The 12,969-nt window shown below is 49.2% G+C and overlaps 1 protein-coding gene across 1 annotated transcript in view; it reads right to left on the reverse strand.

Annotated features, from left to right (window-relative positions):
• The window catches only part of unc5cb (unc-5 netrin receptor Cb), a 114,491-nt gene that overhangs the window by 35,729 nt on the left and 65,793 nt on the right, over window positions 1–12,969 (reverse strand). Inside the window, exons 6-7 of the mRNA XM_077020863.1 lie at window positions 12,589–12,611; window positions 6,228–6,331 (exon numbers count right to left, since the gene is read on the reverse strand). Coding sequence (XP_076876978.1) covers window positions 6,228–6,331; window positions 12,589–12,611 — 127 coding nt within the window. The remainder of the gene's footprint in view (window positions 1–6,227; window positions 6,332–12,588; window positions 12,612–12,969) is intronic.

Below are 12,969 nucleotides of genomic sequence, written 5' to 3' on the forward strand. Positions count from 1 at the left end.
GAGGGATGTGGCAGTAGCCGAGAGGGGCGGGGCCAGGAACAGGGGGCGTGGTCATATGGAGGGGTGAGGTTTGATGGAGCCTCCCTAAAGCTGCAGTGGTTACAAGAGCTCATGTCTGAGTGGTTCTGTGCCACTTTTGAGTCTCAGCTGTGGTGAGTCCTGCAAGCCCAGCTGGACTGCAGTGGAGCACAACTAGGGCTCAGATGGAGGGGGCACCAAGCTCACCTACCATCCACTCATCATTCTGTCTGTGGTGGGCTGCCACTCAGACCATATCTACAGTGTGTGTGTGTGTGTGTGTGTGTGTGTGTGTGTAAACTTAATGAATACACATTCCCTCTCCCGCTCTCAGTATCTCCAAAGCCAGCCGATGCACTCAGAGGAGCTAGGACTAGTGGAGCACTAGAGTGTACACTTCTGAGTGCCCTTCGAACCCTCACTCCTCCTTTACATGCAGCCTGGGCTAAAATCAACTCCCACTCACGGAACAGAACATGGCCAACCAAAACGCACTCACAGCAGCAAAGGCTGGAGAAACGCCGTGGGATTTTATAGTGGTGTTTGTTTACAAACAGCAAATCCCCGACCGATTGGACGGCGTGCAGGTCTCGAGGGGGGTGGGGGTGGGGGGTGAGTTGCAAGCTTCAACACAAGAAAATGACACAAGATAAAAGGGTACTAAAGAAGGCCATAATTGGACGTTAAATTCACTCACTCTCTCCATCATTTCATTTTTTTTCCTCTCACCACATAATCTCTTGAGGCCTGGCTAAAGGGGAGGAGTCAGAATGCTGGGGCGGACTCTCTCCTGTTGTGGGGTCAACCGCATGCCGAGCTGTGCATGCTGCCCATACCATACTGGACCTGCTGGCTTAGTGGAAACAGAACCGATCTGTATGCCAGAGTAATCCTCATCCATTCATTCATGAATGAATCCAAAGAATTCAAAATGACAGTTGCCGGTCACAGTCATTAATGTGATCCAGAACAACAGGGGAGACAAATGAACTGTAAATCTCAAACGATCCTTTCTGGATTGACCCGACGATTGCTTTGTTTGTCTGTAGATTTTAATAAAAAATTTTTTGCTTCTCGCACAGAAATGGATAACGCTGGCGACCAGAATCCCGTCGGAGGCATGCTGGGCCCAGCGAGGCTTTCGGGGTTCCTTCAGCCATCTCCTAGGCTGTGTAAAATGGGTCAGTGTTTGCGACGGCTGCATGGGCCTCAACCCTGTGGCGTGCCAATGACTCTCTGCCCACTGGTGCTCGGCAGGACCCCGGCTTGCCCAGCAACCGCCTGAATGAAAAGCAAAGAAAAAAAATCCCGCTGCTGCCATGACAACGGGCTCGCCAGCGCGCCAGTGCACCATCACCTCTGAACCCCATCTTTGTCTACGGGCTCTGACAAGTGTCTCTAAGAGGTGGGAGAAAAGGAAGAGAGGCAGAGAAATACGGCTCCTTTCAGACGGCCGATTTAAGTCCATTTTACGGGCTTGCCAAGATGTCGCACTTGAAAAAGGGGGTCGCGAGAAAAGGGGAAAACAGGAACAGAAAAGAAAAGAAAAAGCTGTCGCTCACTTGTGTTCGAGTTCTTTCGGAGCACATAATAGAGTTCGCGGGGGATGTGAATGGGGACGCTCCTTAAAGGGTTGCCAAGTCTTCATGCCCTTGACTCTCTCAGTCAAAACCCCTCCTTTCCAACTAACTGGTGGACCAAGAGAAATGCAGAGCGATGCGGAAGTCAGAAGTCAAAAACTAAAACTAATGTTGTTCCCGTTTACTGTTTGCGTAGCCTTTTCCAGCACACTTCATTAAGCCCATTAAAACTACATGGGAATGGAAACATATGTAAAAATGTCTAATGAGTCCCCAAGTCTGAATGAATGACGGTAATGTATTCACACAGCATGATTCATGTGAGTGATTCATGATTCATACCAATGACCCAACTGCTGTGCTATTCTAAAATATATGTATATATATATATATATATATATATATAAAGCCCCAACAAAAAGCCCACAGTGGCAGAGTTTCAGCACTCCTATTCGCAATGGGGAGGAGAGACCGCCAAGATAAATGTCTGCAGTTTGTTTTCCATCTACAGAGCTTGGAGCTGTTGGCTCTATCTGCTGTGCATCAGAGAAGATGCTTCCACCGTTTCGCCGGACGACAGTGTTGGAGGCAGGAGAGGGAGCGGTCCGGGACTGGGCGGTCCCGGATTGGGCCGTCAGGACGGAAGCGTCGACGGAGCTGATAAGCTCCCTAGCGAGTGGGGCCGTGACTCGTCGCGTCGTCCAATTGGCTCGAGCGTTTACGCGCCTCCTGAGCAATGCAGAGAAAATGAATTATCCAATTGCTCCGGGACGAGAAGTCGCAGCACACTCAGGTTACAAAACGACACGTTTCATCAGCTCATTCCCGAGACAAACAACTCCGTCGAAATTTGCATGGGAAGCGGGGGTACGTTGCATTTACGGGTGACATTCCCAAACACAAACAATGGCTGTCTCTATGCAGAAGGCTATTACCATAACGCCTTGCTCTGAGACATGGCTACACATTTTTGATTACGTTTGAGCGACGCCCACCCATCCAGTCATTATGTAATCCCAACCATTTACAAAGAAGTTTGTCCTGCATAACATAATCCATGTCCAAAACACAGCAAGGGAACGCCACAACTTGTAGTATCAGATTATTTGTGTGTGATCACCATCGTACTGCATCTTCAGGTAAATGTTGATAAACCAATCCCTTACAATGAGGTTGGGAACATATTACAGCACCAGTTAAAACCGCAGAGTGAAAAGGGATTAGAAAAGGTTTACACTACAGCTTACTGTACTTGATTCTGTGTTCCATTTGTATTTGAACAGGGGAATCTACAACAGATCTGAACCTCTGAACGAAGGAATGTAATGTGTGAGCATCACAGGAGTGAAATGGATGATTGCATCATAATCCCGGTCTAATCAGATCGTTAGTCCCTGCGTATGGGGGGGGGGGGGGTGTAATCCGCCAGCTCCGCTCAGCATGGCTTTGCCTTCCGCGCTCCCACATTGCGTCTCCTCTCTCTCCTTCCAGGGTCCATCTGCTGCTGGGAGAGGCTGCACTAGTCCTCTCCTCTGACGAGCGACCATCGCCTAGTTCTGCAGAGTGCATATGCGACCACAGCCGCAACCCATCTGCCTTTCTCTCCGGGGGCGATTTTGTGGAACTTAAAGGCACAATGCCTAGGACGGCCTGCGAGGGGAGCGGGCGGAGGGCAGAGGGCGGAGGGGGGTGGGCGGAGGGGAGAGGGCGGAGGGGGGTGGGCGGAGGGCAGAGGGCGGAGGGGAGAGGGCGGAGGGGGGTGGGCGGAGGGCAGAGGGCGGAGGGGAGAGGGCGGAGGGGGGTGGGCGGAGGGCAGAGGGCGGAGGGGAGAGGGCGGAGGGGGGTGGGCGGAGGGCAGAGGGCGGAGCGGGGGTGGGCAGAGGGGGGTGGGCGGAGGAGTAAGAACACGAAGCTCTCCAGACTGAGGCTGGTCTCTCCATACGGCCCAAACGCACCTCTGCTTGTCCTGACCTGCCTGAACTTGCTAGCAAACTTCATCCACACAGCTGTGCAAGACGCTGTCACCAAGCAGGCAGTCAGTAAATGCACAGGACTAGAGATAGCAGACCAGGACTACGGACCAAGACTACGGAACAAGACGATACATCAAGGATACGGATCACAACCACAGATCAGGTCTACGGACCAGGCGCATGGACCGGGCTCACAGACCCATGGAACAGGCCCACAGACCAGGCTCACATTCCCCCTCATCTCCATGTCTCCTCATCTCCACCCCCTCCAACAACAAACTCCTACTTCTGTTCTCCATTGGCATTCTTACTGCTGACGACCTCTCAGCAACCACGCCGACATTTCTGCCAATCTCATTAATGAACAGTGAGGGGAATAAATTGAATTCTGCTGTCTTGAATTTTTTATTATTTTTTTTTTTGACGGGCACTCTGAGCTTATTCTCTTTTAGATGTAATTGCCTACCACGGCGATCAGGTACTTGAAGTTGTAAAATACGCAAAATGTCATTATAGGGAGACATCATACCTGCTGCTTTGTGTGTCCGGGGGGTGTATGTGTGTGTGTGTGTGTGTGTGTGTGTGTGTGTGTGTGTGTGTGTGTGTGTGTGTGTGTGTGTGTGTGTGTGTGTGTGTGTGTGTGTGTGTGTGTGTGTGTGTGTGTGTGTGAGAGGAAGCAGAGTGAGGAGGGACCACTGCATAACACTACTGCGCACCCTCCCTGAGGCGTCCGGTGTATTCTGCTGAACGAGAATGAGTCCTTATTGTATCGTGCGACCTGTGTAATTTCATTCCATACTTGCTATACTTGTCATTACGGCTGATCGGGCTGGACTGGCTTTAACGGCAGAGAGTGAGAGAGAAAGAGAGAGAGAAAGAAAGAGAGAGAGAGAGAGAGAGACATCAGCCAGATGTGCACACGCCAACGGAACGAAAAGCTTCTTCATCTCTGATGCTCCAAAGACAAACAAAGGAAAATTCATCCCAGCAGATCCCGCTAGCTGGAACACAACTGCGTAAATCTTTGCTTTACCTCCTTGACAGCGCCTCCGTAAAAGATAAAGCCTTTCAATGTGTGACTCTATAATACAATTTCAAAAATATGGCTTTTTTTAAGCATCTCAGATTCTTCTGTGCATTTTGCGTGAGGTTCTGCTCCTGTGACTGTAGGGCTTCCGGAAAGGCATTTTGGCGTCTTGAAAAGTGGAGGCAGAGGTGCATTATGGGCCGTGCGGGTCCTGTCAGCATCGTCGCCTGCATTGAGAGGCACTGCAGAGGATCCACCTGACTGCCGCCTTCCATGGTTGCCGCGCTCTAGATGTCACCCGAGCACCAAAGCCACCATACACCCCGATTTCAAACGCGCACCCTGTTATCTAACGTCCCACAGAGATCCCGTTAATCCCGCCCGGAAAGCACAGCTTAATGGCGGGGCGGGGGTGTGTTCCTTTTAAGGGAACTTCAAATAGATCACCTATGGTCAGTCAATTATGATGTAACTCAAAAGGATAGATTTCATGTCCTCATGCAAGACCCCTCTGGTCATCTGATGTACTCTACCTTTCCTATAGGAACGCCAAGGCGAGGGTCACACTCTGTGCCTTTGCGAGCGTGCACAGATTGCGGGGAGTATCCAAGCCTGCGTGAGGAGGATCAGGGCTTAAAGGAGTCTCCTTATCTGTACCATGCCAAATGTTCAACACCGCTCAGGGAAGAATGCCTGGAGCCGGTGATGTTTACCACAACTCTTTTGCCGGAGCTTCTTTTACGCGTGCGTAACAAGGCGTAATGTCACGTATAGCATGGCGTTCTTGTCGTGACATTCACGGCTCCTAAATCAGGTCGTTATTGCCGACACTCACACCGCTCAGGGGCACGATTCCCGAGTGGCGACTCCACGTTTGCGATATCCTTGTGTGGTGAAAATGGTAATAGATAGCATAAAGTTAATAATTACGTAGCTTATGAGAGAGAAATAAATAAAAAAGAACAACACACAGTGCCCAGAGCGGTAATGTTAAAGCTTCCTCTCAGATCTGTCCATTTCAATAGCTATGCCTGCCCACAAGATCATGGATTTTCCATAAATGTTTACTTCAAAGTGGACACGATGTGGTCTGCCAATGTAGCTTTAACAGCTTTTAAACGTTTCTTTTTTTTGTTCTCATAAAGATGTGCCCCCCTTTCCTTTGAAATGTATTTTTAATCTTTTTTTTTTTCTTTTTTCACATTTCATTTATTTAATTCTTTATTTTGAAAGAAGCCAGAGAGCTTCATAAAACAGCCTTTAAATGTCTCGTCTATTAATCCTGTTTAGCGGGAACTTTCTGGTGTAGTTAGGCCAAGTTCGTCTGACAGTTCCACTGCAGGTACAATCGATGTCTGCGGATCAATATGTCCCGTTCAGCTAAATACAGATTAACAGGTGGCCACTGAGGCAAATGTTACTAAACAAAGTCTGACATTTACGTTTAGTGATTTAGTTATCTGCACATCAGCTAACGGGGAGCTTGGCGTCTGCCCTGGTAACAAAAGCTAATCTCTAATTCGATATAGAATTCATCAACAGAGAGTGCTGTGGTGTTACTCTTTGTGTTTGTGTGTGTGTGTGCGTGTGTGTGTGTGTGCTTGCGTGCATGAAGTCAAGATTGTGTACCTCTGCAGCAGGTACCCCTTCAGGTGGGCGGCACTGAAGAAGCACTTCCTGTTCAAGAGACACTTCTTTCCCAAGAGGCTCCTGGTCAAATGTTTTCCTGAGATCTGCAAAAGAAACGCAGGCTTCGAGTTTATGAAGGCTTAGCAATGAAAATGTCTTCCTGAATTCCTCTCCAGTAAGAAGCCAAATAGTGGAATTCACTATTTTGACCAGCACTACCACTCAATAGTATGCAAAAAAAAGGGTGGAAACTCTCGTCTCACTTCTTTCGCTCTAACCAGCTCTAACTAGCAGCTACTGTGGCATTTCAGCGCAAAGCATATTTGAGGTGCGTTTGAGTCTGTGTCCCATCAATGTTGACTGAAAGCAACCAATGTCTCCAAATGTTTGTAGTTAAAATAAACACTTTCTCAACACGGAGGGTATGCACCTCAGGGATGCGGTGGGTTCCTGGCATCCCCTACTGAAACTCGGATGTCAGCACCCAAAACCCAACGGCTGTGGGAGCGTAAAACCAGGACTCGAGGACAACAGGGGCAGCCCAAAGGAGCCTGTGCCCCAGCCGTCTCCAGCCATGCCGTCGGAGGGCAAGGATGGAGGCGATATTTGCGCTCACATGCCCTTTCGTTCTCCGCCACTGTAAGCACAGAACCCCCCCCCCCCACCGCTACACCTGCTGTAACAGAGATATTATTTCCACTCAGCATTCACCACACTGCCCCGTGTCCCCCTGCTTTCTTGGGTACATATTTGACTTTCAGCTCAAATACAACATATCTTCTATATAAGGATGGCGCAGAGCACAATCTGATGCAGAGGGACAGGACTATTTTTAGCGGTACCAGTAATGAGGTGTGGAGGTTTTTTTCTCTACTCTCACCTGATAAGTTCACCATCACTAATGAAGCAGGGCATTATGGGTCGACTTTTGAACAACCTGAAGAATGGGTTTGTTTTTTTTCCAGCGGCCTCTGTGCAACGTGAGACGTTTGCAGACGCCACCCCCCCCCCCCCCCCCCCCCCCCTCCGGTTGCGGGGCCAATGCGAAGATCTGACGTTCGCGATTCCTGAGCCAATTCTTCCCGTCCGTTTTTATTCGCCGCACTTATTGGCGATGCGATGAGAACGGGTTGACAAACAGTTGCCGGCCTTTATCTCTGGCGGTAAAAAGCAGCAATGTTTAATATGGCTTTCCATCTTTGCTGTGGTTTAGTGCGGCGATTCCGAACCCAAGTGCATCGAGAGGAACGGCTTCTTCTCCTGTTCATCTAACAGGACGATACCCGACGGGTTCAAGGCATGTCTGGTGCTATCTGTTCAGGAGCCCACGCGCGAACATCCCTTTAACATGCGGAGCAAATGTCTTATCAGGGATAAAGGGCTACAGGGGAGTGTCTTATTTTGTAGCCCAAAAGGCAGTTCAGACAGGGAGCCCAGGCAGTGACCAATGCGCCTGTCCGCCCGCGCTGACGGGCGGTGGGAGACGTCTGCGGGCTGGTCCTCAAAGCCGATCTCGCTTACGGTTCGGTCGACAGTGATGGATGGCCCAGGCGGGTGCTGCCACCCTCGGGCCCTCTCCATCTCCTTCTCCATCTCTATGTCTCTCTGACGCCCCCCCCCCCCCCCCCCCCCCCTCTCTCATTCGCTTCATCCTCTCCAGCCTCGCACTGGCCTGGCGACCGGGTGAGAGATTTCACGTGTTGCTCTAATAAAAATCCAATATTTCTCCCCTTTCCCACACTTGATGAAATAGGTGTGCAGGTGAACACAGAGAAGCAGCAGGCACACTTGACCAGCCTTGGGCTTCATTACATATATATTATGCTCTGTAGGGACAGCGTGATGTGGAGACGAGAGAAGAAGGCAATAACCTGACCACGCTGAACAGAGCAAAACCTTGTCACCCAGATGCTGGTGGCTCTTTAAACCTACACTCATCTCTACCACAGAACACAGAGCCTACGGCAAGCGGTTTAGGACAAAAGAAGTAGCGTGAAACCAGCAAGACGAAGTCTACAGAGTTCTACAGAGACAAAAGTGACCCATACCACAGAGAATTGAATGGGAGAGCATGGGCTGTCAGGCCTTGGAATTAATTTCCCATTCTTTTGAAAGGTCAGGTGGTCACTTTAATCCAATGCAGATCGCCAATGTGTGCTCACACGAGCTTCATGGCCCACGGCGAACGATCCTCCGACGATGCTCGCGCACACGCACTACCCAATCCATGTGTACATAGTCACCAATGCACAATGTGGCCATCGTCTCCATCCACCTGACCAGAACCAGGCCAAACGGGGTTCGGGTCGGCTGGGTTTGCTCCCGCAATGAATGGACGGCATGAGAACATATGATAACAGTCTCCCTGGCACAGGAATCAAGAGAGTTTGGCACACTAGCGAGACCAAAGGAATGCTAATATGATCCTTTTGGAGCCAATCTGAGGCCCGTTAGTTAAAGTGGGCTTCACTTAGAGTGCGTGCTCAAGATGAAGGCAGACTTTCATACATATTTGACACAGGGATAACAGTAATTGCTTTAAAAGTGATACAATCAGGCATTTTCCAAAGCTTGCAATTATATTTCGAACAGACCAAGTGGGAGAAAAAAAGAGGATTGCTTTGTTCGCTTTGGGTTGAGATGAGAACATGTGATCAGAGGCAGTGAGTTTCCATCTTGTGGTGAGGCCTTTCTGGGGTATTCGTTGGTCAGATCTCGACTGTTCCGAAACACTGCTGAAAGGGCCTTCCGTCTAACAACTGTGGAATGCACCTTTAGGGCTGTTAGAGCCATTCTGTGCAAGCGCTGACCAAAAGTGTTTTTCTTAAATCACTTTGGATGAATTTATGCGCTGCCTCGAAGGCTGTCTCCCTCACTCCTGAAATACGACTGCGACTGGTGGCCTCATCATCTCAGCGGGGAAGCTGGACTTCCCCTTATCTGCTGACAGGGCACTTGCTGTGAGAACACACTTCACCTGTTCCTGGGTCAGTGAAAGGGCGCCTACTTGGACCGCAAGAACGCGTGCACGACGACGTCTCCGTTTGTGAATTCGAAAGAGGTGGGAATGAAAAAATCGCAGAGCTGGAGAACATCTGATAAGGGCTGGAACAGGTGTGGCGTGGTGCAGGGGATGTGTGTTGGGAGGGTGGTGGCAGGTTTTGGGGGCATGATGGAGAACTTGCAGGATGGAACTGTAGGGAGCTGCAGTGGTTTGCAGAATGTTAAGGGGGAGGCATGGGGGGGCATTTGGGTGGTGTATCTCGGTGTGGGAGCTCTTGGTGTATGGGGTACGACAGGATGTGAGGGACGGCAAGATGTGCGGTAGCATACACAGCAGGGCAGACACCCTGTGGGTCCGTCTGCTTCTCGGCCGTCAAAAGCACAAGAGCAACACAAGGTCACTGAGTGAGTGCAAAAGAGAGAGATACCGAGAGAGAGAGAGAGAGACCATGAAAGAGAAATACCAAGAGAGAGAGGCCGTGAAAGAGAGAGAGAGTGCTGAGATGTCACTGGTACTTGAACACACACTATCGATTTTAATTGCACTGACATGCCACTGAAGCAAAACAAAGCTGAAGGCCTGAACTCACCTCTCATCTGCAAACGCCACAGTGGCGAGGACACGTTTACTCGTGTAGCCAAGCGAGGGGGGAAAAGCAAGACCCGAGGATCCAGTTTACAAAAGGCCCTTCATGCAGGCCGTGCGTGAGGCCCCCGCCCCTCTCTCCTTATACTCCCAGAGTCCTCTGTTGACGGCGGCCATAGCTGAGTGTGTTTTGGCAGCTTGAGTGACGCCAGGATGCAATCAGAGGTTTATCATGCTAAACTGCAGTGGCATCCTGTCATACCAAGTTAAGAGATGGCTTTACCACACACACACTTGCGGATCCCAGCCCCTATACACACACACACACACACACACACCTACACCCACATACAACCCCCCACACATACATACACACCTACACCCACACAATCACAACCCCACACACACAAATGCACACACATGCACATACACCCACACCCGCACACACATGCACACAGTCTACACCCACTTAGACTCCCACACACAGCCCCCACCCACACACATCCACATACTCCCACACACACACACACACACACACACACACACACACACAAGGCACCTCCATCCACCCAGACGCCTGCTGTCACCGCGGTGCACATCGAAGGCCATTACTATAATAACGTGCGGTGGGCCCCGATTTAAAATGGCGATGGCGCCTTGCTGAGCCGGCCACAGCACCGCTCAGGGATTGCCACTTTAAACAACTCACTCCAATTACTAGCATTTTCATTCCATTACGGCCTTCCTACGGCTCACCCCCTCCCCCCACCTGGCTCCCCCCAGGACCTCTACCGTTACCCTGGACACACGCGGGTGGAATTAATTGGTGTCGCTTCCGACACGTGTGCGCGTGAAAACGCCATCAACTGGAAATCGAACTGAACTCACCCGTTGTACTTTATGTTGTCATTTTTTCAAATATTTTAATTCATTAATTACTTTTTTTATTTTATTTTATGGCAGATGCCTGCTGGATCTTTTTATGTACCATCTATTAAGCACTAATTGCCTGCCTCTAAGCGAAGTCCGAGGCCATTTCTGGACATTAAGAGAAACGAGTTTCGCTGCGTCTCAAAGAACACGCCGAGGGGCTGGGCGGGCCTGGGAGACGCTCTGTGACAGGGCCTGGTGGTGCGAGGTATAAGTATCGATTCAGTGGGACCTGGGCTGCCGGCTGGAATTTTGACCCAGGCACTCGGTGATCATCTCCAACTTTGCTAAGTCTTCCTCCCTCCTTCAGGACGCGTTTTTACTGACGCCAGCGCACCAGCTAGCGTGTTACCATCATCTCGGAAAGACACATTACCAATAGTTGAAGCCAGATAGCTCCATGTAAAAGCACTTCTGGGCTCCTCCAACAAACCCGATCCATATTTTTGCACAGTTCCGACTGTTGGAAGAAATATGAGCGGTGAATAATGTTGAGGGGAATGGGGTGGTTGTGGAAATAAGCAAACAGCAAAACATTGGATTTATTACTCAGTCTAATGGACAAAATGCATTACAATGCCACTGGTGATATGTAGTGGCAGTACACAGAGTTCTTTCACCATTACAAATTAATGGCAAGTGACGTAAAGTCCATTTGGATGGTTTTAGAGCGTTTCAGGCCCAGAGTCGCTTTGCCAAACTGAAAAGTTTTTATTCGACTTAAGCCAACTTAAGTTATTCATGCGGCGAATAACAAATTCAATTATGTAAGATTCAGAAGTGAATAAAAACATCATTATTTTTCAAATAAATCAATTAAAAAACACCTAAGATACAATTTTCAAGCAATGCCTCACTTAAACCCTGTGACCACAGGAATAGGGGAAAATGACTCAGACTACAGTCTTCAATACTGCTCTCAACATAAAGAGAAGAAAAAACTGTTTATCCTGAAAAAAAGCTATGAAATTAAAAAGCAGCTTGCTGAGATGTGTGGAAACCACGAAACAAAAATGACTACCTTAGCTTTGGGGTACATGGAAATTGACGCTTTTTATTACAGAAACGGTTACGGGAGAACTGTACCAAAGCTCATTTAAAGCGTGCATCTATGGGATAGAGGGAGATGAAGAACGAGATAACCATAAGTGAAGTTAGCCCCACCCCGACCAAATTCAGTAAGCAGGCCATAATGTCTGAAACATTACCTCCTAAATTGTGTTTACTTTCTTGTGGGAGGGGTGAGGGTGGTGGGTGGAGGCTAAGAGCAGAGGAGACATTCCTGTGGAGCTACCTCCACTTACCACAGCAAACCACCCCCATCACCACTACTCCCAACCCCCAACACCCCACCACCCCAGTCAGGGCTCCTCGAATGGGTACATGTGAGGGCAATTACCCTAAGTGGATGTGTTTGGCTACTTGTCATGCTAAATTACACAAGTTTCTGAATGATGGGCTATTTCCATACTGCCCCCCTCCCCCACCAGCACCCTCTACTTTACCTCTTAAACGATTAAAGTCTGAAGCTGCAAAAAAAAAAAAAAAAAAAACCCCAACAACAACAAAACAACGTCTGGCACCATCGCTAATGGCGACAGTGGCGCTTATAAATGCGAATGGAAGTGGTTTGTCATAATGTTTGGTTTGGGGATAAATGGTCAGATATGCCTTCGTTGGCAAAACCTACCGGCCTAAGGAGGCAGGCTTTATGACTGACTCCTTTCAGGTTCTGATTAAGTGTCAGGTTTCCATGGTAGGCTCCCGAACAGCTCACACTCCCACACACACACACACACACACACACACACACACACACACACACACACACTGAATACAAACCTTTGAGGAGGAAGCACACCCTTCTGAATACACAAACAGCACACGCTTGCTCTTAAAAATGTATTTCTGCACCGTGCTGGGTACAAGGCTGACTCATTCACTCAGAGAAAGAGAGAGATGGAGAGATGGAGAGAGAGAGAAAGAGAGAGAGGGGCCATTTTCTCATGTGATTCATTTGGTAATCATTCCAATTCTGCTTTCCTAATTGCGCCTCACTTAGAATGGAACAGTGGCCGTAACCGAACAAACTCACTTTCCTTATTCTTCATTTATCTCCACCCTCTCTCTTTGTCTCTCTATCGCTCTGTTTTCACCACAGTCATCCTTTCTCTTTTCTCACCATCTCCAGTGCCTTTTATCCATTTCTCTCATTGCCATGCT

Source organism: Brachyhypopomus gauderio, chromosome 10 (genome assembly GCF_052324685.1).
Source record: "Brachyhypopomus gauderio isolate BG-103 chromosome 10, BGAUD_0.2, whole genome shotgun sequence".
Taxonomy (NCBI): Eukaryota; Metazoa; Chordata; class Actinopteri; order Gymnotiformes; family Hypopomidae; genus Brachyhypopomus; species Brachyhypopomus gauderio.